Source organism: Sorex araneus, chromosome 5 (genome assembly GCF_027595985.1).
Source record: "Sorex araneus isolate mSorAra2 chromosome 5, mSorAra2.pri, whole genome shotgun sequence".
NCBI classification, from domain to species: Eukaryota; Metazoa; Chordata; class Mammalia; order Eulipotyphla; family Soricidae; genus Sorex; species Sorex araneus.
This window is the reverse complement of record NC_073306.1, coordinates 2163427-2191286: the sequence shown is the minus strand read 5'-3', so window position 1 is coordinate 2191286 and position 27860 is coordinate 2163427. Positions and strand designations below refer to the sequence as shown.

The 27860-nt window shown below is 62.9% G+C and overlaps 1 protein-coding gene across 4 annotated transcripts in view; it reads right to left on the bottom strand.

Moving 5' to 3' along the window:
* The window catches only part of CAMTA1 (calmodulin binding transcription activator 1), a 497436-nt gene that overhangs the window by 448906 nt on the left and 20670 nt on the right, over positions 1–27860 (bottom strand). For all 4 annotated transcript variants that reach the window (XM_055137553.1, XM_055137554.1, XM_055137552.1 and 1 more), the window contains exons 2-3: positions 26688–26757; positions 22168–22286 (exon numbers count right to left, since the gene is read on the bottom strand). In XM_055137553.1, coding sequence (XP_054993528.1) covers positions 22168–22286; positions 26688–26757 — 189 coding nt within the window. The remainder of the gene's footprint in view (positions 1–22167; positions 22287–26687; positions 26758–27860) is intronic.

Here is a 27860-nt window from a genome sequence, read left to right as displayed (position 1 = left end):
CCTCCTCGCACGGCCTCATCACTCCAAGGTCAGGTAGAGAGGACAGACCCTCGCCCAGGGCGGGAGGGGGACAGGCGGCCCACCAGGACCTCTCGGGGGCCCGTACGGGCCCACACTTTCCTCGATGCCGCCCAGGCCCGGCAGTACTGCTTCCCAGCTCGTCCCGGCCCCCCAGGCCCCCTGAGCACCGCTGGGTGCGGGCACCGGAGCTCAGGGGCGGCACAGGGCTGGCAAGGCCCCTGGCAGAGAAGTTGGGGGCGGGGCTCAGTGGGAGACCCTCGGCTCTTCCGCCCATCTCGCTGGGGGACTGACACCCCCTAACCCCCACCCTACAGGCGCGAGCTGAGACGCAATCCCACCCCACAGGCCGACTGCCATGAGTGCCACAGAACGGACGGTTACCGAGAGCCTGGACATCTCGCAGGACAGCGACAGGGGAGGCAGAGGTGGACAGTGGGTGCATGGATACGCACGACAGATGGCCAAGGGGAGACGGGGGCGGGGGGGGGAGAGGAGTGAGAGGGGGAGGGAGGGGGAGAAAGAAGGGGAGGGAGGGGGAGGGAAACGAGGGGGGAAGGGGAGGAGAGAAGGGGAGCAGGGGTGAGAGCGGGCCACCCACTGGCGTCCAGGGCCCTCGTGCCACCATTACCACCTCTTCCGGTTTCCACTCCACTCTGGCCGTGGGTCAGGCCCCCCCATGTCCCTCCCCACGCCCGAGGGAAACGCCACTAGCGGCCACTCCCGCTCCTATTCGGTCCCCAACAGCCGCGTCCTCGAGGCCTCACAGGTGGGGGCGCCAGGGGGCACCTCAGGAGCCCAGGACGAACACCTGCCCCCTCCCTGCACGTGAGCCTGGGCCAGGCACTGGCCCCAACACAGAGCCAGGTGGTGAGGCCGGGGGGGTGCAAGAAGTGCTGGGCAGCCGCCGCCACCCCGCCAGCAGGCCTGCGACAACCACAGCCGTCTCCGCGGGACACGCGCCCGGCCCCGCCACGGCTCCACGGAGTCACGGGATATTCTCCAAGGGGGTCCTCTGGGGAGCCGCCCAGGGAAGGGGGTCGGACCCCTGCCCCCCCCGCCCCCCCGCAGGCCCTCGCACCTCAGCCCGACCGAGTGACCTGTGGAAGCCATTCCCGGCCAGCTGCAGCCACACACACCCCTGCCACCAGCAGGCCCTGAGGACAGGGCGGGCCCTCCTCGCCAAGCCTCCCTCGGTATAAGGGGCCAGACCGCCCACGGCGGCGCCTGGGGGCCACGGGGACAGGCACGGGCCTCGCCGTGCCCCACAGCCGCAGAGGGGGTCAAGGCAGAAGTGCGAGAGCGATTTAAGCAAGAGTGACACCAAGTTGTCCTGCCTTGGGTTCCGGCAGCCCCCAGGGGACGCCCACTTCTAGGCCCACAGCAGAGCCCCAATGAGGGCCAGCACAGCGCCCCCGCAAGGCAGAATGCAGAACTGCAAGGAAATCAGGGGCCCTGCCTGCCCGGCGGGGAAGGGCCGGCCAGGGTGGGGCCGCGTGCTCTAAGGGGACAGTCCGTCCCGGCACAGGAGCTGGCGTGCCCGCTGGGCCGAGCCCACCGCAGCTCCGGCCTGTCCCGGGACACGGGCACCACTGAGCCAGGCCCTGTGCCACCGCGAAGTAACGAGGGCACCAGCCCCGGGCCCGGGACCCTCCCTCAGGCCTCCTGAAAACCCCAAACCCCCGCAAGTTCGTTTCTTCGTTGGGTCTGGTTTGCGCGGGGGAGCCAGGGGCGGGCAGCAGCCTCGAGGTCCCTCGGAAGCTCATCCCTGGAGGTGCCTCAGCTGCGGGCACGGAGAAGACAGAGCAGCCCTCGGGCAGAAGCAGCCGGCGGGCCTCCCAGTGGAGGTGACGCGGAAGTGGGGCACTGTGGGCGAGCGCCAGCGGGCACCGAGGGGCCCAGGTGAGCACCAGCGGGCACCAAGGGGGGCGGCTGGGGAGCTGACCCCGGGCTGGGTGCAGGGTCCCGACAGGCGGAAGGCCTGCCCCCACTTCAGAGGGCGTCAGCCCACGTGGACACACCGCTGGGCCCCAGCCTGGCCCTCCCAGGAGGTGGGGTCAGGGCAGGAGACCCCTCCCGCCAGAAGCCATTCCCGAGGGGGGACGAGGCTGCGCTGCCTCGGGCTGAACGCAAGCCGGGGAGTGTGGGCCTGAAACTGCCCAGGCCGGCCGGGTCACTGCCACCTGGATCCTGGGGCTATCCAGAGTGCCGAGTCCCGGCCCACACGGTGACCGCAGGACAGGCACCTTCCCAGTGCTCCTGGCCCTTCGCCCTCGGCGTGTTCTCGGTCTGGGGTGGGCCGCATGCGGGGGCTCAGACACGACGGCGAGGGATGGCCCCGTCCACCCCCATGTTAAGAAAAGTCGCCGCAGCGGCGCTGCCAAGGAACCAGTGACCTCGACGCCTGGAAACCCCCACGGGCCTGAGGGACGGGAGCGAGCAGAGACGTGCTCACCACCAGGCGGGCGGAAGGGCCGGGTGTGAGCGGCGAGAGGGAAACGGCCGCACTGGCACAGAGGAGCAGCGCGGGACGGGAGGGGGGTGGGCCCGAGGAGCAGGGCAGGCGCCTCCCCTCCCCGCGGTTCCCGTAGGGACACCGGGTCTGAAGGAGGAAGCAGCCCAGGGAGGACACGAGTGACTGGCGGGAGGGGGTCCCGGGCCGGTCCACGGGCGAGGCCAGCAGGAGCCGGGCAGGGGCAGCCGCGGACAGAAGGGCCGCCCCAGGCTGCGAGCGGGAGAAGGGCCAGGACGACGGCCGGCTGCAGGGACATGGGCACTCGGCCCCGCTGGCCCCACCATCGGCAGAGGCGCAGGCACGGCACTCGGAGGACACCGTGCTGGCCGGGCAGGGTGACCCCCCCACTCCTACACACACACACACACACACACTCTTATGCACACACACACACACACACACACACACTCTCAAACATACACACATTCTCTCTGACATACACACACTCTAACACTCACACACATGCACGCACGCACACGCGCACACACACACACACACACATGCACACACACGCATGCACATGCCACTTTGAACAGCAGAATGCTCGAAGCGAGACAGGTTGTCTGCGAATGCTGACATGAAAGGATCAATACAGAATTTCAGTTTGATTTTCAAGTCGCTGAGAACAGTCACCTCTGGACTGAGCCAGCCCGCGGGTAGGGGGGGTGTGAGTGACACGGGGGGAGCGCACAGCCACGGGGGGCCCTGGGGACGTCACGGAGGGAATGACCCGCTGGGCCTGCTCCTGGTCACTTCTGGAGAGGACAGCACTCGGACCCCCACCCTCGCACTGAGGAGTCGGGGCGGGGGCTCCACGACGGGCCAGGTCACCAGGAAAACCCCCGTGAGCGCCCCTGCCCGCCCCCGCCCACCGGGGCAGAGGGGCCTCTGGGAAGGCGGCAGCCAGGACCTGTGCGCACGCGCCCTGGGCCCTCCTCCCGCCCCGCCGGCCTTCCAGAAGGCTCTGCCAGCTGGCGGGGCCTCGAGCCGCCCGCGCTGACCGCACTGAGCTCCCCACGCCAGAGCCATCGCCTTCATGAATATGCACACGGTGCTGTCGGACCCACCTCCCGCAAGCAGCCGCCTGCAGCCGCTTTCCCCAGGAAGAGCAAGTGTCCTGCGCCCTCTGGGAGCACCCGGAGGCCCGCAGAGCCGCCAGGACCCAGGGCGCCGCGGTGTCACACCCTCCCGACACCCGGGGCGGCTCCCCTGGCAGGACGCCCCCCAGAGCGGAGGGGAAAGAACCCCCGCCCCGCCCGGCCCGGCCCGGCCCCCACTGTCTCCTCACTCTGTCCCAGCTGCTCCTGGCACGCGGAGCCCCGGGGCAGGCCCAGCCGCCTCCCAAGTGGAATCTCAAGACCCTCGGCTGCGGGTCTGATGGCGGCGGTCCGCAGGCGTGAGGGAGGCGGACCTGCCCTCGCCCCGCGCCCGCCCCTGCTGCCCGCACTGTTCGGCCCTGCCACTGGCGACACTGGCGCCTGCCGCCTTCCTCCTCTCCTGTTACTCTCCTATTACTCCCCTCCTGTTACTCTCCTATTACTCCCCTCCTGTTACTCTCCTATTACTCCCCTCCTGTTACTCTCCTATTACTCCCCTCCTGTTACTCTCCTATTCCTCCTCTCCTGTTACTCTCCTGTTACTCCCCTCCTGTTACTCTCCTATTACTCCCCTCCTGTTACTCTCCTATTCCTCCTCTCCTGTTACTCTCCTGTTACTCCCCTCCTGTTACTCTCCTATTACTCCCCTCCTGTTACTCTCCTGTTACTCCTCTCCTGTTACTCTCCTATTACTCCCCATCCTATTACTCTCCTATTACTCCTCTCCTGTTACTCTCCTATTCCTCCCCTACTGCTCCTCTCCTGTTACCCTACCACCCTCCCCACTAGTACCCTCCTATCACCCCGTTCCTCCTCTCCTCTCCTGCTCCTCTCCTACAATTACTCCTGTTCTGTCACTTCCCTCCCCGACTACTCCTCCCACTGCTACTCCTCTCTTCTCACTCCACTCCTGCCGCTCCCTTCTTCAGGTACTCCTCTCTTCTCCTGTTACTCCTACTGCTCTCTCTGTCACTCCCACGGCTGCTCTTCTCCCATCACTCCTCTCTCCCACTGTCACTCTCTTCTCCTGTTCCTCCCCTCTCCTGGTATACTCGTCTCTTCTCCTGTTCCTCCTCTCCTCGGACTGCCCGTCCCCTCCCGCTGCTGCTCTCTTCTATAATTCCTGTCTTCTCCCCTCGCGACTCCGCTGTCACTGCTCCTGTGACTCCTCCCCCCCGGACTAACATCCCCGTCCCCTTCAGCCCTGTTTCCTCGCCACCGCTCTCTGGAGGCCCTTCACTGCAGCCCTGGCGGGGTCCTGTTCCGGAGCACAGGCCTAGGGCGCGGTCAGGGGACAGGACGGCCAGCGTACACATCAGCCGCGGCGTGCGTGGCCCAGATGCAGAGGCCCGGGGCCCGAGGACAAGGCACAGGGTCCTTGGCTTGCACACGGCCGGCCCAGATTCAATCCCCGGCACCCCACACGGTGCCCAATCCCTACCAGGGGGGAGCCCCGAATACAGCGGGAGTCAGCCCTGAGCAGAGACGGGCGTGGGCCAAAGAATGAATGTACGGGGGTAGAGAGAGGGGGAGGGGGGAGAGAGAGGGAGAGGGAAGAGAGGGAGGGGGGAGAGAGGGGGAGAGCTAGCCCACCTTTGGAGGGGGCCCGGAGTAGCCCGAGGACCCTGGGCGGGGCCCTGCTCTGAGCTGCAGAACAGGCGCGAGGGCCCTGACGCCCCGGGGAGGGGCCGCGGTCTCGCCCGCCCGGGCCGTGCTCCCAGGCCCCTTGCACGGGCAGCGTCTCACCACGGTCTCCCGCGGACGTGGGGGCCGTCCTGTTTCTGCCCGCCCGAGAGGAGGAGCCTCAGGTTCACGGGGAAGGACGTGCCGGGGACAGGCAGCCTGGCAGGACGCCGCACGCGCCGCTCTGGGGCGGCCCCCAAAGCCTCTCCTCCTCTGTGGTTCTGGGAAATCTTCCGTCTCGCCAATTTTTTCACTCGCTGACCTGATCTCGAACCCCAGGAGTCCTTGCGCTCATACACGGACACTCTCGCCTGTCGGACCCCCTCGGCCCTGAGCCCTGGGAGACGGGCTCTCCGCCACCCACCCGTGACCATTTCTCACTCTCCCTCGCGTCCCGCCCACACTCACCCCCTGGTGACTTCCAAGTTCCCGCTGACCTAGTCCCACGCCCACCCGCGCAGCGTGACTGCGGGTCACAGCCTCCCGCGGGCTGCCCCACACGCCGCCTGCACCCGGCGGGGCCCCGCCAGCCTCCTGCTTCTCTCCGTTTCGAGCGAGGCTCTCAAACCCTCGTCTTCTGACCAGAGCACTCTGGCCTGCTTCCGTCAGAATCACCCTCCAAGCAGGGCCCGGGAGCGGCAGGACCTGGCCCTCGGGACGTGGGGCAGCTCGGACAGAGGCCACGTGACCCCCCTCCAACCAACCCGCCCCCCTCCGCCCGTGCCCTCCCTCCGGCTCCCCCAGTGCGCAGCCTCCAGGGCGAGCGAGGTGGAGCCGTGGCTTCCCGTGTGGGCCCTCGGCCGACTTGCGCAGCGCCTGGCCCTGGCACCCCTGTAGAGGGCCCGGCCCCTCGCCCTGCCAGTCACAGGACCCCACCCCAACCCTCCCCGTCCAGGGGCAGGGCTGGCCAGCGCCTCCCCGCCGCTCAGTAAACGCTCCCTCCCTTCTCCCAGTCACCGTGACTTAGTTTTGGAATACTGACAAGTGCACTAGTGTTCAGCGAGGGGGTTTCCTCTCTCCCAATGTGACGAAGTCCCGCACACACCTGCCGTGACACCAGGCGGGAGCCGGCCTGACACCCACGTCCCTGCTCTCTGCGGTCAGTGCTCTGCACACTGGCGTCTCCACGGCCTACAGAGTCTGACCGGGAGCGAGTGGAAAGACCCAGTCCTGGTTCCGGCCACTGCGGACGCTCCCCACGCCGGCCGAGTACGTCTCACTGTTACTTTCAGCTCAGGGGACGCCGCCGACGGGCAGCCAAACGCACGGCCAAGCCCCCACTTGGGCGGCAGAGTCAGACCCCGACCCGCCCGCAGGGAACTCCACCTTGTCAGCATTTGCAGTGATTCCACTTGGTACTCCCGACCCTCAGGCCGGGCAGTGTCTGGGGGGCCCCAGCACGCCCCCTCCCGGAGCCCCACAGCCCGAACCCTGCGGAACCCGGGCAGTCGCCTGGGCTCGCCCACTGCAGGGCCGACTCCTCCTCGTGCCCCCTCCTGCCCCCCCCCCCGCCCTCTGTTCCCTCGTCCCTGGTCTCTGGCTCTTCCCGAGTCATCATTCTCGGCTCTTCACCTGGTCCCCGGGCTCTGCCCCGCTGTCACCTCCCCCGTCCGGGCACACGTGGGTCCCGCCCAGAGCTTCCCGACGCGCGGTCACCCCTCCCCTCCTCTGCCATCTCAATGTAGAGGTCACGTTAAATCCTGCCGACCCCAGCTGCCTGAAAACAGGTCTTAATCATCTCTGCGGTGGACGCCTCCCCGGACGCCCGGCTGCCCTCCAAACTGCCCCGCAGGGTCCCGGTGTAAATGAAAGTCTGACCACTCCATTCTTCTCGTTAGAGCCGCTCAGCTGGTGAGTTAGAACATGAGCTCAGCACAGCGCACGGCCACAGGCCCCCGCTCCTCCCCGCCCCCTCCCGTGTCCTGGGACTCCCCCCCCCCCCCCGTCCCCCCTCCCGTGTCCCCGGACTCCCGCCCCCGCCCCCCCGTCCCCCCGTGTCCCCGGACTCCCACCCCCTCCCGTGTCCCTCAGACCCTCCCAGCGTGGGCTACTCTAGAAGGCGCCCAGAGGCCACCCTTGGCTCAACCTCAAAGGTCGCCCCCCGGCGCCCTGGGTCCAAGAAAGGAGTCGGGGAAGTCACGCCGCTCCCCGCTAGTCCAGGCGCGCACAGGAGGCCGGAAGCGCCGTCTGCGCCTGCGCACTCGGGGCCGCACGCGGAGCCCCGGGCAGGGGGGAGCAGCGCGGGACGCGGGTGGGCGGCTGCGTCCCCTGCACAGACACGACAAAGCGGCGATGAGACGGGCCACACCCGCGGCAGAGCCCGCACAGGGGACGGCGGCCTGAGTTCCCGGCTACCCACACAGGCCTCGTGCAACTTAGCTACTCCGTGAGGTCCCCGTGAAGCAGAGAAGGCTCCGTCCCGCGCTCGGGCGGGCAGAGAGGGCCGAGTCCCCCGTGACCGCAGGAGTCAGCGCGAGGGCGCCGAGGGCCCGGGCCCGCCAGGCCTAGCGACCACCTGTGTGTGGACACGCCGGTCAGCCTGGCTCCGTCACACACGCGCCACCGTCCCTACCAGGGCAGAGGTGACAGGCACGGGTGACGGCTTCCCTGGCACCTGCGTGGTCCGTCCAACTGCCATGCATGCCAGGACGCCCCGCGCGGCCCCGCCCACCCCCGCGCTGTGCCAGGGCTCCGGCCCGCCCCGTCCCGCCCAGCAGCGCCGGGAGGCCGTACTCCTGCGGCGAGACAGGCCCCCCCACCCCACGCCCACCCCAGGCGTCACCAAGGACCAGAGCTTACACGAACAGTCCGCTCCCGAGACCCCGCCCCACGCCGCGGCCCCGGGGCCCATCCTGCTCATTGCTCACTGCTCTTGAATAATCCCGTCTACACTGCCGCCCGAGTCAGACCTTACAGAAAGGAGGAGCCCTGAGAGCACAGCTGCACGGGAGGCAGAGAACCCACAGCCCCGCAGGGCTCCAGCAGCACCACGGACACACCCGCCTCCTCGCCAAGGCGTCCCCACTCCGGCCTCGCACTCCCCGACCCTGGGCCTGGTCACATTCGCCGTGAGGGGTCAGCGCCGCCTCTGGTGCATGGCGGTGGGACTCGGAGCCGCTCCCGGGAGCGCCCTCTGGTCCCCACACCCCAGTTCTGTTGGGGGCACAGGGGCGCACCCCAGGGGGCACCTCCACTGACACTCGGGGCTGCCCGCCATGGGGGGACGCGGCCTCCTTTCCCGCCCACCCTCCTGCAGGATCTGTGGAGACCCTCACGCCGCCTCCGGCTAAACCCTGCAGCCGTTCCATGGCCCAGGGGAACGGGGCGCCCGGAACCCAGGGTCAGCAAACATGCACAGCACACGCTGACACGCATCCAACATCTGCCCGGACACTGCACAGAACGCTCTCCCGGGGGGGCTCCAGCCTACGTCTCAGCTGGGGCAGCGACCACAGACCCGAGCCTGCGCCTCGGGCAGACCCAAGGAAGGGCTGGCAGAGTCCTTGGCCGTGACGGGTGGGAGGAGGCCGGCCCCCAGGGTGCAGCGTGGGCCAGCGGCTCTGCAGTGCCCGGTGGAGGGGGCGCCGAGACCCTCACGGCACGGCGTGCCCCTCCGTTGGAAAAAATCTAACAGTGCTGCGCGGTCAGTGCTGACTTCCGGACAGTTCTTCCGGGTCTTTCCCCGACTGCCGCCAAGGTTTCTAATGACAGGTTGCTTGGGAGTCAATCATCCTGCGAAACCGTCTTTCCAAGTGGACGGCCGTGGCATCAGAGACTCCCAGCCGAGCGCCCGACAGCGGGAAGGGGTGGGCACGGGGCCCTGAGGGTGGGCAGGATGGCCAGGAAGGAAGATGAATGGACACATGGGTGCCGCGCCACGGTAAGCCCCCGCTCTGCCAGACAGAGAAGGACACCTCTGCCCCCGCGGGTGCCTGGCGGAGGGCTCTCCACAGGCCAGTGCCCGGGGAACTGCCAGGACCAGGGGGTGTGGGGGCCCCAGGCAGGTGAGGTGTTACCCTGCCCACCCGCTCCTGCTTTCGAGCTGTGACCCACCTTCCAGTGCTGGGCGCCCGCGGTCACCTGTGTCCTAACGAGCCACTGTACCTCTGTCAAGTCACCTGTCTATCATGCACGTTCCACCCGAGCTCCCTTTTGCTTACTTTACCCACGGCTAATTACAACACATATGAACGCAGCAGCGGGAGGCTGGAGGTGGGGACCCCCGCCCTGGGAGCACCTGACAGTCTCCCGGGGGCTGTTCAGAGCCCCGAGCCCGGGGCCCACCCCAGAGACTCCGTCCAGTTGGCCCAAGCTGTCCTGGGGGTCTCCCCTGCATCTAGACAGAGCCCCCCCCCCCGACACACAGGCTGGGGCCAGTCTCCCCCTGCCCGGGAGGGTGGCGCCCCTAACTGCCCCCCATCTGCTCCTGAACACCCTTTGGCACCAGGTCCCCACGGAGCCCAGCCGGCACTCGGGGGCCAGCAGAGTCCGGGCGGGTGGCCTCGTGGGCCTGCTTTCCAGAACACACTACCCAGCTGCCGCTCAGGAGGCGGGCGGGCCGCGGACCGGCCTCGAGGGCACCTGCAGCGCTGCAGGCCCCGAGCCCCCGAGGCCATCAGCACGGGCCGGGGTGACTCTCGGCCAGGAGCAGGCCCCTGGGAAGGGCCCCCCAAACGCGTTCTTTAAAAGCAAACGCGACGCGCGGGCAGTGGGGGTCTAGATGCAGCGGCCCAGCTCAGCTCAGCCCGGCCCAGCGCTGCCCGAGAGCCCAGAGGGAGGACAGCGAGGGGCCGCAGCTCCCGAGCCCCTGCTCACGGCCAGCGCCTGCAGCTGCACGGGACGGGCCCAAGGCGGCTGGTCCAGCGGAGCCTGCAGGTGCCACTGCAGCAGCTGCGTGCGGAGGGGCTGGGAGGGGGCGACTGGGGAGAGCAGGGTCTGGGGAGGGGCGGCTGGCGGGGGGGGGGTCTGGGCCAGTGGGGGGATGTTGGCCCAGTGGGGGGGTGGCCCAGTGGGGGGGGCTGGCCCAGTGGGGCGATGTTGGCCCAGTGGAGGGGGTGCTGGCCCAGTGAGGGGGTGGCCCAGTGGGGGGGGCTGGCCCAGTGAGGGGGTGGCCCAGTGGGGGGGATGTTGGCCCAGTGGGGGGGGCTGGCCCAGTGGGGGGGTTGGTCCAGTGGGGGGGGGCTGGCCCAGTGGGGGGGATGTTGGCCCAGTGGGGGGTTTGGCCCAGTGGGGGGCTGGCCCAGTGGGGCGATGTTGGCCCAGTGGAGGGGGGGCTGGCCCAGTGAGGGGGTGGCCCAGTGGGGGGGGCTGGCCCAGTGAGGGGGTGGCCCAGTGGGGGGTTTGGCCCAGTGAGGGGGTGGCTCAGTGGGGGGGATGTTGGCCCAGTGGGGGAGTTGGTCCAGTGGGGGGGGCTGGCCCAGTGGGGGGGATGTTGGCCCAGTGGGGGGATGTTGGTCCAGTGGGGGGGATGTTGGCCCAGTGGGGGGATGTTGGCCCAGTGGGGGGTGGCCCAGTGGGGGGGATGTTGGCCTAGTGGGGGGGATGTTGGCCCAGTGGGGGGCGATGTTGGCCCAGTGGGGGGATGTTGGCCCAGTGGGGGGCTGGCCCAGTGGGGGGATGTTGGCCCAGTGGGGGGCTGGCCCAGTGAGGGGGGCTGGCCCGGCCTGGCACATGATCCCAAGTCCTCAGCACTTCTCTCAGAGTTTCTTCCTTTGATGTTCCGGGCTCTGTCCAGGGGGGTCCCTTAGTCACCTCTGGCTCCTCCTCCCGGGACCCCCTCCCACAGCCCCCCCGGCCCGATCCGAGGTCACTATCCCAAGGACTTGCCGGTGGCTTTGGGCAGGGGCCCCGGCAAGCACCCGCGGCTGCCCCCCCACTCTCCTCTGACCACCCCAGGCTTCCCCCGGCTCCAGGGACCTGGACTCCCGGACAGCCGTCGGCTGCACCCCCCAGACAGACCAGAGACCCCAACAGGGCCCCAGCACCAGACCCAGCCAGCACGGGGATGAGCCTCCTACCCACGCCGGCCGGCCGGCAGAGGCCTGGGTGCCCGCCCGCACCCCATGGCCCCCACCCCGATGCACGCCCGGCCCCCCACGACCCCCACCCGCCCCAAGCCCAGCACCGCGCCCTGCGTCCCTGCGGCCAGGCCTCGCGTGGGCTTCTCCCGAGAGGCCACCCGGGCTCCCATGGCCTCCACGAAGCCCCAACTCATCTTCCCGTGGCCGGCACTGACAGCCGTGTGCCGAGCCACAGCCCCCGCCCCCCCCCCCCCCCGCCCGGCCGCCAGGACGGCTCTCACCCAGACCCCCAGGCCGCCGCGGGCCTTGCTGCACCTTTTAAAAACTGTGAGGAAAACAATTAAAATGGTGGTGGCCCGGGAGGGGGCGCCCAGCAGGCTCGGGGCGGGGGCTAGACCCAGGGGCAACGGGCCACCCCAGCTGGGCCCAGGGCGAATGCTGCCGCTTGGGCGGGGCCCCGCTGTCCCTGCGAGGTCTCTCCCCACGGCAGCCCAGGGGCTGGAGCCCTCCTGGCCTAGCGGGCAGTCAAAGCCTCTCCCTGGGCTTCCCACAAGGGACCATCAAGGGCCCAGGAAGACGCCGCCGGCACCAGTGGCCACTGCGGAGGGGTGGGCCGCCCTGGCCGCTCACCTGTCCTGGGGCGGAGCACTCGGCCTTTCCTGCTTCCCTGCCGGGACAACCCCAGGTCAGAGCCACAGGCCAGCCAGGGGTGTGACGGCCGAGCCCTGCCTCCAGGAAGCCCGTTCTGTGGGGGGCGCCTGTTCCCCAGGGGTGACCCCCCCCCCCCGCCTTCCCGGGGACGCCAAACCGCTGATCCAACCCCGACCCAGGACTGCTGCAGCCTGAAGGTTCGCCTCCTCCCCGCACCGTCCTCCCCCTCCTCCCCGGGCAGGAAGGGACGGTGGGGACTCGGGTCCCAGGGCCTCGAGTCCTGCTACTCTCAGCTCAGAATTTAAAAATACATAACCACCACACAGCAGGGTCTCCGAATTGGATTGTTAAAAATTACTGGAAAATGCTTAAATAGAACATTTTGATTAAGAACAATTAAAGCATTTAACAAAAGTGATTCTTAAATAAAACAATTAGCGAGCTGCAGTCTGAGTCGTGTTCAACGGCACCGAGAAAGAACAAACAGCTGACGAGCACGTGCACGTGGCCAGCGTGTCTGCACCGGGCGGGGCGAGGGCGAGGACCCTGCAGGGGCCCTGGGGTCCCCCCAGGAGCCACCCCGAAGCACTGAGCCCCTGAGAAGAGCCGGGCGGGGCGGGCGCCCACTCCAGAGGGCCGTGAGCTGCTCCTCCCTCCCCTCTCGGCTCCCCAAGGGCCAGGGGTCTCTGCCTCCCCGCCGGCCAGCCCCTCCAGGGCGCCGCGTCCTGGGCCGGGCCATGTCCTGCCGTCTCAGCTGGGCCGCCCTCGCCCCAGGACGACCCCACACGCCGCGCTGCCCACGAGGCTGTCGGCCACATCTCTGCACCACACCCACCAACGAGGCAAGCGTGGCCTCTACGTGCGAATGTCCCCGAAACAACAGCACTGCCCAGTGCGGGCAGCTGCGTCCCCAGTCTGAGAGCAACCGGACGGGCCTGCGCTGCCCGTCGGGAAACGCCACCCGCCACAGAGACAAACTCCAGCAGCGAATAGCTGGAGGCTGCGGGCGGCAGAGGCTCATCTGGATGGCGTCGGAGTGGCCGTTCCGGCCTCAGCACTGCCCAGCAGGGAGGGGCAGCGGAAACGGTGTAAGTGCCGGAGCCTGGGGCGACAGGGCCACCCAACCCAGCCCAGCGGCACACAGGGCCCTTGGTGCTGTGACCCGGACCCCACTCGGGGAAGAGGAGGCCTTCCCCACACCGGGTTAGATGACAGACGGCCGGTCCCCGACTTGCCAGCATGCTGGGGTCGCCCCGAGGGGCACCCTGGGCAGTGCCTGGGCCTGTCCCTCCCTCGAGAAGCAGCCTGGGTCACCTTCCAGGAGCCACCAGAACTTCAGCAGAACCGTCCCTGGGAGGAACTTGGTAGCCCAAACCGAAAGGCCGGCGGCTGGGCGACGGGGGTGGGCAGCGGGGGACGGGACGCTCAGGGTTCTGCTGTCTTCAGTTTGGGGGCCCCGGGCTGGAATGGTGACCCCCTAATGCTCCCTCTCAAGCCTGTGGGAACTCAGACCTGGCCTGCACGCTCGGCAATGCAGACGGTGACAACAGGAACTGCGTCCCCAACCTCCGGGCCAGGGCAGCAGCACAGCGGGCAGGGCGGCCCGGGACCAAACCCCCGGCACCCACAGAAGTGGCCCCTGAGCTCGGAGCCAGGAGTGAGCCCTGAGCACTGCTGGGGGTGCCCAAAACGAAAGCAGCGAAACCAAGCCAAAAAAGTGGCCGCCCAGGAATCTGATGCCGCCCAGGAGCCGGGCCCTCTGCCACGGGAGGGCGCAGGCTCCCCCCCACGCGCCCGGCAGATGCCAAGCCCCGACCCTCCTGCCCAGCTGAGAAAGGGGGCCCGGCTGCCCCCCAGTGGCCCTGCACCTCTGAGAAAGCCACACCGGAAGCAGCACTACTCTGAGAGCCGCTCCTCAGAGCTGGCCGCGCCCAGGGCCGGGGGAGACTCCGGAAGCGCTCGAAGCCTCCCGCCACGCCAGCAGAGCGGAAACAGCTCCAAGCTACCGGGTGAGATCATGGGTGACTGCACCAGGGCGGTCCCGGCGAGCACCGTGAACCGCCTGCTCGCAGAGCGAAAGGAAAGGGGGGGTCACATGCGGCATGTGGCTCGGGGCAGAGCCAGGGCACAACAGGCGGGGTGTGTGCCTTGCACGCGGCTGACCCGGGTTCTATTCCCGGCACCCCACAGGGTCCCCTGAGCACCGCCAGGAGCAATTCCTGAGTGCAGAGCCAGGAGTCAGCCCTGAGCATCGCGGGGTGTGACCCAAAAAGCAAAAATAAAAAAGCTCCGGTGCCGAAACCAAGGTCCCTGACCCCGGCCCGGCCAGCTGTCAGCCGAGGCAGAGGCACGGCCCGGCGGGCTCGACTGCACCACCCCCCCGAAGCCCGAGTCTCACGGCTCAACCAACGGGCTGGAACTGGGGGCACAGGCCGGCCCGAGGCGGGGGTGGGGGCTGACTGCAGGCCCGGGAGGGGCCGCACTCGAAGCCCCTCCTGGGTCCTACTGAACTGCACCCCAGGCAAGAGGCACCGCTGGGCGCACGGCCTGAGACCCCCGGGAGCAGCAGAGACGGCGGGTTCTCTAAGGAGCATCTCTACCCGGGAACGCGGGGAAACTCCAGAGACGCGGAAGCCTGCTGAGTTTTCGGGTATTTCATAGATCGAGTATTCACTGGACGCCGACTAGGTTTCAGCGTAACTGACAGTGAAAACATTTTTTTTTAAATGAAACACCTTGTGATACAATGACAGACCTACACACTTTCATAATTTCGTTTCAGTCACACAATGGTCGAGTACCCATCCCTCCACCAGTGCCCATTCTCTACCACCAGCGTCCACAGTGTCCCTCCCGCCCCACCACCTCTGTGGCAGGCACATTCCCTCTCACTCTCTCTCCCGCTGGGTGTCGTGGTTTGCAGTGCAGGTATGAAGTGGCCATCATGTTAGACCTAGAGTTTATTTTCAGCACGCATCTCCCATCCCGAGCGGGCCCTCCGAGTACCCTTTACCTGGTGTTCCCTTCTCTATCTCAACTGCCTTTTCCCCCAGCACGTGAGGTCGGCTTCTAAGCCATGGGGCAGACCTCCTGGTCCTTATCGCTACTATCCTTGGGTGTTAGTCTCCCATTCTGTTACTTTATATTCCACAAATGAGTGCAATCTTTCTATGTCTGTCCCTCTCTGACTCATTTCACTTAGTACGATACTCTCCATGTCAATCCACTTATATGCAAAGTTCATGACTTCATCTTTTCTAACAGCTGCATAGTATTCCATTGTGTAGATGTACCAAAGTTTCTTTAACCAGTCATCTGTTCTTGGGTACTCAGGTTTTTTCCAGATTCTGGCTATTGTAAACAGTGCTGCAATAAACATATAAGTGCAGATATCATTTTGACTGTACACTTTCGCATTTCCAGGATATATTCCCAGGAGTGGTATTGCTGGATCAGATGGGAGCTCAATTTCTAATTTTTTGAGAAACATCCACACTGTTTTCCAAAAGGGCTGAACCGGTCACATTCCCAGGAGCAGTGCAGGAGGGTCCTTTTTTCCCCATATCCGCGCCAACACCGGTTGCTTTTGTTCTTCTGGATGTGTGCCAGTCTCTGAGGTGTGAGGTGGTATCTCATTGTTGTTCTGATCTGCATCTCCCTGATGATTAGTGATGTAGAGCATTTTTTCATGTGCCTTTTGGCCATTCGAATTTCTTCTTTGAAAAAGTTTCTGTTCATTTCATCACCCCATTTTCATTGGGACTGGATGTCTTCTTCTTATAGAGTTTAACCAGTGCCTTGTATATTCTTGACGTTAACCCCTTACTGAGGGGTATTGGGTGAATATCCTTTCCCATTCTATAGACTGTATTCTCGTCACTGTTTCTTTTGAGGTACAGAAGCTTCTTAGTTTAAGACAGTCCCATTTGTTTATCTCTGTTTCCACTTGCTTGTTTTTGCGTTTCAAAAACAGACTTTTTTTTTCTTTTTGGGTCACACCTGGCGATGCTCAGGGCTGACTCCTGGCTCTGTACTCAGGAATCACCCCTGGCGGTGCTCGGGGGACCCTATGGGATGCTGGGAATCGAACCCTGGTCGGCCGCGTGCAAGGCAAATGCACTCCCCGCTGTGCTATCGCTCCAGCCCCAAAAACAGAAATTTCTTTGACATGTCCTTTCCGTGTCCTGCGCCTGAGCTACTGGCTTCCTGAGCCACACCCCACCTGCCTCTCCCAGCCCCCAGCTCTCGGGGCAGCTGTAACCCCCCAGCCCCTGCTGCCCGCCAGGCTGGGGGACGCTCGCCTCACTTCGGACCAGGTGAGACAGTGCAGACCACGGGCCCACGGACGCCGAAATCCCAAGGGAGGCCCACAGCCCGCACCTGCCACTCGCCCGCCGAGCACCGGGCTCCGGGCAACAGCTCTCTTCTCTCCAGCCCTGCAGCTGTCCGCCTGCGGCCTCAGCAAAAAGCGGGTCCAGACTGAGACGGTGATTGTTCGGGCAGGGAGGGTGCACACAGGGTCCCCCGAGACCCCCAGGAGGGATCCCTGAGCAGAGCCAGGAGGAAACCCTGCTGGTCTGGCCCAAACAGAACAAACGTGAACCCTGCCAAGGCAAAGGCCCCGCAAGGCAAGCGGCCGACGAACTGTCCGGCCCCCAGCGCCACGCCCCTCCGGTGCTTCTCCAGCCAGCTGGCCTCCGCGCCTGCCGCCTGAAGCCCCTGGGGACGGACCACACACCAGCACACCAGTCTGGGGGCACCAAGGCGGGAGCTCAGGCCTGGCACACAAGAGGCTCCGGGCTGGACCACGAGGCCCACAGAGCCAGGCCAGGCCAGGGGGACGGGTCAGGCTCACTGAACACTGCTTCAGCCCACACCCGCGACGGGTACCCCCCGTGACCTGAGAAGTCACCCTGAGAGGAGAAAGACCAGGGGAAACGGGCGGAGAGGGTGGCAGCCTCACGGGCGGCACAGAGCACTGGGGCTTCTCGTGAACAAGCAGATCACGGGGCGGAGTGATAGCAAGATAGCACAGCGGGGAGGGCGTTTGCCTTGCACACGGCCGACCCAGGTTCGATCCCCGGCACCCTACATGGTCCCCTGAGCACCGCCAGGAGTGATTCCTGAGTGCAGAGCCAGGAGCAACCCCTGAGCATCGCCGGGTGTGACCCAAAAAGCCAAAAAAAAAAAAAAACAATTATTTCAAAATGTTTAGGTCTGGGGGTTTTGGGGGTCAGGGATCAAAAGCAGGTCTCCTGAGTCTGGCGGCTGAGCCGCACCCAGCCTGGGGCATCTGCCCTGCAGGCCCGAGCCTGTGCCTGATCCCCAGCACTGCCTGGGGGCAGCGCCCCCCCACCTATCCTTGGCAGCCCAGGTACAGCCCTAAAACAAACCAGTAAGAGCACTCAGGGTGTGAAAGGGTGATTCTCTCCCTATAAAAAGAGTTATATGGGGGGGGGGTGCTGGAGCAATAGCACAGCAGGGAGGGCGTTTGCCTTGCACGCGGCTGACCCGGGTTCGATTCCCAGCATCCCATAGGGTCCCCTAAGCACCGCCAGGGGTAATTCCTGAGTGCAGAGCCAGGAGTGACCCTTGTGCATGGCCGGGTATAACCCAAAAAGAAATTTAAAAAAGCGTTATATGGGGGGCCGGAGCAATAGCACAGCGGGTAGGGCGTTTGCCTTGCATGCGGCCGACCCGGGTTCGATCCCCGGCATCCCATATGGTCCCCCAAGCACCGCCAGGAGTAATTCCTGAGTGCAGAGCCAGGAGTAACCCCTGAGCATCGCTGGGTGAGACCCAAAAAGCAAAAAAAAAAAAAAAAAAAAGCGTTATATGGGGCCCCAGGGGTAAAGTGTCGTTAGCGGGGCTTAGAATGATCCTCTTCTCTCCGCACTGCTCGCTACACACACATTTTACCACTAAAAAAAAAAAATGCATTAGATAGGAAAATCTGAAACTGTCAACTGAACTCCAATGCAACTTTAAGATCAATATAATCTAGAATCCTGTTTTGTTCACATACTCTGGAGAAACTCTGTCTTAAAGGAGAAGCAAACAAAAGATCACTAATAGTTCAAAAATGGCAGGAACCACGCGAGGACTGTCTAGGGAGCACGCCCGGGCGCCTGCCTTGGGGAGCGCCGGAGGAACCCACACCTGACGGGAAACAGCGGTAATATTTTAAGTCAAACTGCTAATTAAGGGCTAAACAAAAGAAATTTCAGTCTGGACAACATATACAGAGAACTAATACGTGTAATTATGAAGCAGCCATTGTGCAATCAGGGGCTGCATTAGCATAATTATTTTTGGCTCTGGGCCTTAAAAATATTAACTTCGAGGGTTGGAACCTCCTAAGAGCGCACCCAGTGAGAGAGACACACCTGCCGGCCGGGGCCCGCGCCAAGGGCTCCGTGGTTAATGGATTCCTTCTCTCCGGCTCGAATATAAATATCAAGTCCACCCTTGAGTTATGCACAGGTACAGAATGTCTACTTCAATGTCTTTTATTCATTAGCCAGAGCCCACCTATTAGCATTCATCACGAAGAGCCAGAACTCCCCTCCGAGTGCTCGGCTTGGCACGAGCCCGCCGTGTGCAGGCTGCCCCGTGCCCCCCGCTCGTGCCAGCACCACAGAGCCCCCGAAAGCCGGGTCCCAGCCGCAGCACCCAAACAGCACCTACCCTCGGAGCCGTAGCCTGGTGGGCGCCAGACCTCCTGAGCACCGCTGGGAAGCCCCCAGCCACCAAATCACGCTAGGCAAAAGCACAGTAAGTCCACATGGAACCTCGAAGCAGGGCCCGAGTGAGAGTGCAGCAGGGAAGGCGCCTGCCTTGCAGGTGGCCGACCTGGATTCGATTCCCGGCGTCCCATATGGTGCCCTAAGTGAGCCAAGTGCGACTCCTAAGTGCAGAGCCAGGAGAAACCCCAAAGCACCACCAGGTGTGGCCCAAAAACTGAAGAAATAGGTAAAAAGACTTTTTTTTTTTTTTTTGCTTTTTGGGTCACACCTGGCGATGCACAGGGGTTACTCCTGGCTCTGCACTCAGGAATTACCCCTGGCGGTGCTCAGGGGACCATATGGGATGCTGGGATTTGAACCCGGGTCAGCTGCATGCAAGGCAAACGCCCTACCCACTGTGCTATCACTCCAGCCTGGTAAAAAGACTTTTTTAAAAATTGGGACAAAATGCGAATGAGTAGGTCAAAGAAAGCGCCAGCACGGGGGTTAAGAGACCTGCCTGGCACACGGCTGACCCCAGGTCAGCCCCTGGCACCCCTCGGGTTCCCCAGAGCACGAGCCCAGGGTAAGGAAGCTCCGAGCGCCGCTGGCCATGACCCACGCCAACCCCTCAGGAAAGAGAAAGGCCTTAGGACAGACTCACGAGAGACTCAAAGCCACGAAGCCCCAGAATTCCAAGGGGCACTTCTCTGGGCCGTCAGGGGACACGGTGGGGGTGCCAGGTCAGCGGCCACTCGCTGCTGGTCCCCAGCTGCAGCGCTGCACTGAGCGGGCCACCGTGTGCAACTCCGTGGCAGGCCTCGACCCGACCCGGAGTGAGTGCTCTCGGAAGGGCGGCCCCGGCCCTCCTCCCAGCTGCCCTCCGTGGCCGGAGTGTAAGTGAGCACTGGCAGGCAGAGCCCAGGCTCCGGGAGGACAGAGGTCTGCCCAGTCCCTCCGGTCACCCGGTGCCCCAGCCGCCTTCCCAGGGAACAGCTGCGTCACTGCTGAGCCCGACGCTGAAGCCTCACACACCAACACAGCTGGGGCCCAGGGACGCGGGGACGAGGGTGGTCCAAGTCCCCCCGAGCAAGTGAGGAGGCTCTGATGGACGCCGGGACAGCACGGAGCAGGCCGGGGGGTCCAGCTCAGAGGGAGGAGCTCAGCTGAGCCCCAGGACGCAGGGTCCCCGAGAAGGGCCACAGCAGCGCCAGGGGAGGGCAGGGGAGCCTTGTGGCCAGTCTACCCCAGGCCGTTCCCCAAGGCTCAGGAGCCACGGCAGGAAGGCCCCGGGTGGCCCAGTGACCCTGGACAGCGGCGCTGACCCCCAGCAAGCTACTCCCGGCAGGAGCCAGCCTGGCTGGCTGCCCCCCGCCCCACCCCCACCCCCCACCGTCCCCCGGGGCCTCTGGGTGCTGCGGGCCCAACACACGGGACGGGGCACCAGCGCTCCGGCCCGGCCCACGGGCACCAGAGCCATTCGGGAGATTCCCAGATGACGCGGGAGGGTGACCTGAGACTCCTCCGGCTACCTGCGCCCACCAGACACGCAGTGACCGGACCAGGGCACCTGCCTGGCCGTGTGTGGCCCAGCCCCTGGCTCTGCAGAAAGAACCCCCCGGAAAGGACCCCTCTCCTCACCCCCCGACACCCCCGAGCACTGGCAGCGGCCTCTCGTCACTGAGCGCGCCCCACCCCGGAGGCCCACCCTGCCCAGGGGGAGCAGGCCGGCTGGAAGGACCCCGGATCTCCAGGGGAGGGCGGCCCTCAGCCCCGCGCCGGCCAGTCTCCCTTTGCCCTGGCTGCCGAGAGCCAGCCGGGGCGGACGCCCACCTCGCAGAGCCACACGCCAGGTCCCAGGGCCGGGGTCTCTCAGGCACGCAGGCAGGGGTCCTCCGGGCAGCGCCTCCTGCAGGGGCTCCGCTCCGAGCAGAGGCATTGGCCAGGGGGACACGCCGGTATCCGGAGGGACGTCCCAGACCAGCCCCGAGTTCACGCCCAGACACGCGTGTGCGGCCAGCTCCGCCCCACGCCGCTCCCACCTCCCGCCTCCCAAGACTCTTGGGGACACTGACTTTGACTCACTGAGCAGGTTCCAGTTTCAAGTGTAACTTCAAATCATAATTAAAATAAATCTCCAATTTCACACAAAATGTATTGAAAAATGCATTCCTGTTACGTGTTATTGACTTGTCTATGAAGCTGGAGCCACTGTTAAATCATATGGCACCAAATCCCCGATTCGGGGAACACTGGGAAGTATGTGAGTGTTCAAATGACTCCTATCCTCCCCGTGACCCACCAGCACGGCTCCCAAACTATATTATTTTACTAACAGTAGCAATCGCTGATGAAGAATGATTTTTCGTATATTTACATCGTTTCATGCCGAAAATGCTTAAAACAGTTAACAAATGACTCGTTATAACAACAGGCCTCTAAATTAGCTAATACTTGGCAATCTGAAAGTATTCTGGTGGAGGGAAAATATAGCTTGTGCAAATCATCAAACTGTACAAACCTCAAAGGCACTGTCAGATCAGCGGAAAGACGGACATAGGGCCATGAGTCGCAGCGAGCGTTAAACTCTGCAAAACTCAAGTCCAGAGACTTCCCCACAACCACCTTTCACAACAGCAGCGGCCTAACAGGAGACCAGAGCGAAATCATCTTTGAAAGCTGAGGCTAAAGAAGCCACCCTTCCCGTCTCTGGCCAGAGCCACGCGCCCCACGGGAAGCTGCCGTTCGCCGCTCGTAACCAGCGCTGAGCCAGCGCGACCACACCGGGACCGACCACCGGCCCGGCAGCCACCAGGACTCAAGGAACGCAATCCCCAAACGGCACGCCCGATCCTCATCACCCAGTGAGGGGTCTCCCTCCAAACCGAATGCTCACATTTCAAAACAGAAGCAACGACAAAGCAGGCCAGGCCTGATATGACTCCGGACGCAGATTTCCCGGGCAGAGAAACACCCTCACTCTGCCTCTCAGCAGCCTGGCGCTCTGGGTGCCAAATGCACAGTCTAGCACACAGCCTTCACCCTGCACTCTCCGGTCACTCAGGAGTGCCAGTTAACTCTCCAGACGAGTGTCTCCGCCAGGGAGGGTTTGTCTCCACTGCCAGCTCAACAGAAAGGCCCCATCTCCCGTCCTATCTCCGGCTGACGTCAGAAGGTGCGGTTAGCAGAGGTGAAGGCAGGGTTAACCAAACCAAGGAGCCAGAATGCAAGAAAACAGAAACGCCCCCGAGAAGCCAGCGTGCACGGTTAGAGGAACACAAGCCAAGCGGTCAGGGCTCTCACGGCTGGGCTGTAGGGCCAGGCGATCCTTTCAACTCACAAGCGCCTACTTTCGCTCATCTGACTTAAAAGCTAACAGACCGAGTAGTGCTGTGCAACAAAGCCTAACAAGTTTGCCCTTAAAAAAATGCTCCCCCTAAAAATAGAAATGTATCTACCTCGTTAGTGTTCCAACGGTGCCTCTCTTTGGGTAAACTTGAACATTTCGGCAGACATTCAAGCAGCTTTTTCGGTAAAAAGATTTTTACATGACTACTATTGCTGTTCCCATGATCATCTATAAAGAAGAAAACAGTAAATTCAGAGGAGAGAAGAGAAAAGCTCCTTTTCAACACAGTGGCAAGGTGAGAAGCAGCAGCTGGGTTCAGTCACGGGGGGAACAGGGCCCCTCTGAGTGCACGAGACAGAGCCACGGGAAGTACCGGGCCTCTCAGGGATTGGACCACGGGAACCACCAGGCCTCTCTAGGACCGGGCCATGGGAATCACTGGGTCCCTCTAGGACCGGGCCACGGGAACCACAGAGCCTCTCTAGAACGGGCCACGGGAACCACGGGTCTCTCTAGGACCAGGCCACGGGGACCATGGGTCTCTCTAGAACGGGCCACGGGAACCATGGGTCTCTCTAGAACGGGCCACGGGAACCATGGGTCTCTCTAGGACCGGGCCATGGGGACCACGGGTCTCTCTAGAACGGGCCACGGAACCACAGGTCTCTCTAGGACCGGGCTTTAGCCCCATGACCCACCTGCAAACAGACTATCCCAGCAGCTGCCCCAAACCAAAACGTGACCTTTCATATTTCGGGGTGGGGGTTGGACCCGGTGCCTCATACATGCAAAGCATGCGTTCTACCAACTCCAGAGTGTTACATTTCAAAGTTCCTTAATCACATTTTCATCAAGTACATCAGAAGTGCAAAATGAGTTAACCTCAAGAAACCTAGAAATTGTCTATTAACCAGTTGAAAAAGTTTATTTTTAGGTAAGAATAATTTTAATAAAACAGGAATAATTTATTCCTAAACTAATTCAACTCCAACTCTTTCCCTGCCCCCCACCACACACACACAAACGAGACTTACCCTTTCAAAAGTTCATCACCAAGCTTATAAATGGCAAGAAACTTAAACCTGTAGCCAACTAGCAGGTGACACAGACGCTGGCTGCTGGCTTACGAAACTCCCCTCTGAGCTGACTGACCTGGAACCCGCAGCCAGAGCTCTCTAGCCACCGAGGCCGCCACCTCCCAGCCACTGACACGTCACGCCCACGGGGCTCCCTGGCGCCTTCGGGAGGAGCTGGTGTCCTCCTCGCAGTCCCCCCTGCACCTACCTATCCATGGGCCACTGATCTCACCGCTAACACAAGCTTCTTTCCTTGGCTCAAAAATTCTGGTGGGTTTTCGGACATTTGGGTCAAAGTCCCCCAGTGCCCAGTATGACTGTCTCCAGACCTGAACGGGAGCCCACCGTGCAGGGCCGGACGCACGGCCAGGGCCGGGGAGCGCCACGGAGAAACAAAGCTAGTCTGCTCCGCCAAGTCCCAGTGCAGCCGCGGGTTCTGACACCAGCGAGGTGGAACTGCAGCACTGAGCTGAGTCGGGCCTCCAGAACCTCCTGCAGCGCTGAGCTGAGTCGGGCCTCCGGAGCCTCCTGCACCAGAGTCCCGCTACTGCCGAACTGTATGACCTTGGGTAAGTTACTTAGTACTTCTGGGTTTTCCACATCAAGGAGAGTTGGACCGACAACCAATTCTCCTCCACACAGAAACCATTTTCCTCCACACAGAAATGCCTGAGGAATTTACTGTCATTCAATAATTTTAAATGTCTCACAATGAAACAACATAGGCATGCAGACAATTAGTTAATAATGCTAAAAGTGGAAAAACAACAGAATATTTTCCAGGCACTTACTACAATTTTGTTTAGCAAGGTCTATTTTTAAACATGCGAAAAAATCTAAGAATAAAAATATTTCCTACAGTCACGATAAAATCCTCTCCAAACATTTTTCATCTGATTCACACATTTATTCTCAAGGAAAAGATCTTAACAGGAAAATATTGGGTATAAAAATAAAGGCTAAAAATTTACTACATCATATGGAGATATTTTATAGGGAGGACTTGCGAGAGTTTTAGCATACTAAATCTTTTCTGGTCCATGAACTATACAACCAACTGAATTATAACACCCATCCTCCGGTTCCGTAAGCAGCATAAAAACTCGGAAAACTCAGAAACTGATTGTTCTTCAGAATCCAAAAGTTTAATTTAATAGCAAAATAAAACCCATCATTGAAAACAATCCTGCTGGGCGCCAGGAGGCACCTGCTTGGCGGCAAGGGGGTCCCCGGGACACGGCACCCACCTGGGCGCCCCCGGAAGGGCTCTGGCCGTGCTCGAGGCCGCAGAGCCGAGACCTCCCTGCTCCCGTCCCCTCGTGTGTGACTCGGTTCTCGTTCAATGTACTGCCCTGGCCTCACTCTGAACTGCCACCACTAGGGAGCCCGAGGAAAGCAAAGGATCGTCCCGAACAAGAAACTGTCCCGAGGTCCAGCCCCGGCTCCTGTCTCCAGGGTGACCAGCAGGAGAGCGGCTCCCCACAGCCCGGCTCTGACACAGACAGGGCCCCCGGCCCAGAGGAGAGCGAGCGGCCAGCCAGCTGGGACACAGCTCCTGCGGGCGGCAGGGCTGGGGCCGGGGACAGAGTAGGACAGGCCGGCGGGCTTCCTGCAGTGGCTCTGGGCCGGGGCCAGCGACAGCAGAGACTGCCCACTGCGCCCGGGGGACACTGGGAGAGAATCTGGACTCACATTCGCAAAAACATGGAAAACGTTTCCGGGCTCCCCTTCCCCACGGGAGCAGGTGCCCAGCCGGCGGCCCTGCGGTGCCCTCCCGGGGCAGGGGCACGTGCCAGCGTGACATGCCGTGTGCACACGCACGGGCCGGCACGGGCCGCACCCCAGCCTCCAGCCGAGAGTTCAGGCCTGACCCTGGACCGGCCGTCTGGGCAACACTCGGTAAAACACTTCATTATCTTCATCTAGCAAAATACGCGAGTCTGATATATGACTTTACCAAATGATTTTCTAGCCTGCTTCACAATAAAAATAACTGGTGAAGCTCTTGAAACTGACAGACGAGCTGCCCGGCTGACAGCCGTAATTCTAGGGAAGGGGACTTGCTTTTCCAGTCAACCTTCAAACACTTTTCCAAATAATAATTTCAGAGCCTCCCATTTAACTAAGACTTCCTAAAATGCACAAAAATGCTCATTCACTTAATTAGGTAAAGAGGCGAATTCTCTTTTTCCTCCAAGTTTTATTTCTAAAAGCTGAGACTCACGCTACCCAAACCCTACATTTAAACCCAAGGAAACGCGCCTGGCCTCATCCGTGGAGACCACCGTGGGCTGCAGGGAGGGGATAACGCCGTCACCCCCAGCTCAGGAGCCAGGCACCCATTTTATGTTGAGTCATAATTAATAAAAATTAAATTTGGTTTCTGTGACTAATTACAAACACTGTGACTCAATCAAGCTGATGCTGATTACTCTCCCAACCTCAAGACCAAACTACTCAAAACAAGTTGGTGTAACAGTGTATCAAACTGCTCAGTCTTTGCTGGGAACATATTTGATCAACAACTCGGAGTGGTGACAGTTAAAGAAGCCCTACAATTTCACGGCTGGCTCGAGTGCCCTAAGGGGGGCCAGGGCTGACGCAGGGACGGAATCCGTGTCATGCCACCGGCCAGCACGGGCCCCTCGCTCACTCCAGGTCCCCGGCCCTTCCGAGTGAACTGAGCACCGCGTACGTGCCAAGCGGCAGTCTGATTTCTCATCGCTCTTTTCCAAAGAGATTCTCCAAAATGAATTAACTCAGCTGTAATTATCCCAAAGATTTCTGAAAGGTTGAGAAAAATGTAATGAAGTCACAGCTTCGTGACGAAAGGCCTGGACTGGCCGCGCTGCCCACGGCGCCTCCTCTCCCTTTCCTCCTCCTCCGTCTTCCCCCCCTCTTCCCGCCCCCCCCTCCTCCTCTCCTCCTCGTCCCCCGGCAGACGCCGCCTCTTGCCGACCTGCTGCGGGTGGCCCTGATTCACTCTCTTCCTGGCAACCGTCCAGCCGCACCTCAGGAGGGCTCACGCCGACTCCCGGCTGCAGTTCGGCCAAGCCTCTCTTTACTTGCGCCACGCTTTCCATCTCAAAACAGGGGCGGGCGCAAGTCAGCCCCTTCCCCTGCCTCGGGCCTCCTGCCCGTTCTCTGGCTCTGCGCTACACTTGGGAGGCGGCCAGGGTCTGTTCCCCTGCGTGAGAGACCCCAGGACTGCGCTGCACTCAGAGACCCTCGGGCCACCTGTCAGGGCTGACCCCCCCCACAGAGAGAACCACAGGGTTCCGATGACTCGGCCCGACACCCCCAGCTAGGAAGTGGCTCTCACGGCCCGTGGACGTCCCGGGGTCCCGCAGCACCCCCCACGGGCAGAGAGGGCTGGCGTCCCGGGATCAGACCCACGCCGGTTCCAATCCTCGCTGCAGCTGGGGGCGGGGGGCGGGGGGGCGCTATTCTGCTCCCCCAAGGATTCAGTGACTCGTCTAAGACCCCACGGCAGCGGTGGGGGCCCTCGGCGCCAAGCCCACCCCTGCGCACGGTGAGTGCTCGCGAGTCCTACCTTCTAGAGGCGGCACGGTGTTGAGAACACAGTAGGTGCTAGTTCCGCAGAATACACTTTGGGAAACGCTCTAAGGAAACAGAAAATAAAATGTAAAACTAATCTTTAAAGAGAAATACTGGCTCTTCTGTGATATTCCTGCCAAAGATGCAAAACCTGAATCTAACGGTGAGGCACATCACACCAGTCCAGACGAGGCGCGTTCCCCAGAAGGCGGCCCGAGACGCCGCGCGTCAAGGCCACAGACGCCCAGCGGGCCGCAGGCTGCTCTGCACGGCGGGAGCAGACGGAGCCGCGGGGACCCTGCCTGCAGAGGGGCCCCGGGCACCCGGCCCCCCAGGAACGGCACCCAAGGGTTCCATGCAGGCAGTCTGTCTCGGGCGCTCATCTTCCTGGATTTTGTGGTAAGGAGAACGGCCTTATTTGTAAGAAGTGCATGGTACTGACGCATTTGATGGAACCTCCCGGCAACTTACTCTCACACAATCAGAGGCGAGGGGAGCCCTTTAAGGCGCCTGCAATTTGGATGTCGGCTAAGAAAGCGTTTTCAAATTTAGAACACATGCGTGCAGCGTGGGAAAGACGCTCGCCGGCCGGCAGCATCACCTGCACGCTTAAACACGACACGTGCGCTGTGCCGCCTGTGCCCAAGGACCAGTGACAATGTCACCCTGCAGTTCAGGTGCCCGCCAACGTGAGTGACCGTGTCCCCGGAGAACGCCCAAGCCCGGCTCATTCAGAGGGAGTGTCCGCGGCAGGGAGGGGGACAGGCAGGCAGCTTTCGCACACAGCCCTCTTCGGGGGCAACTCAGAAGAGGGGCAGGTTCTCCTTCTCGAGTCCCTGGCGGGTTACTCCACCCTGAGCACCCCTGCCGGCCGGCGCCCACCCGCCACTGCAGACCGGAAGGCCAGAGCCGGTCCACAGCCCCTTGGTATGTAAAGCACGAAGAACAGCGACCTGTCCTCTCGGGCCGGGCCCTCTCACGCCCACGGCGGCCAGGGTGGAGGCCGGGCAGCAGCGCCACACTGCGGCCCTGAAGAACAAACCACGCCGAGTGTCCGCACCGAGGCCAGGACCTCGCTCGCCGGAGGGCAGGCTCCCCTGTCACCCCGCGTGCCCACACTGACCCCACACGTCCCCCCACCGCGAGAGTCACTACAGCCACCAGGCAG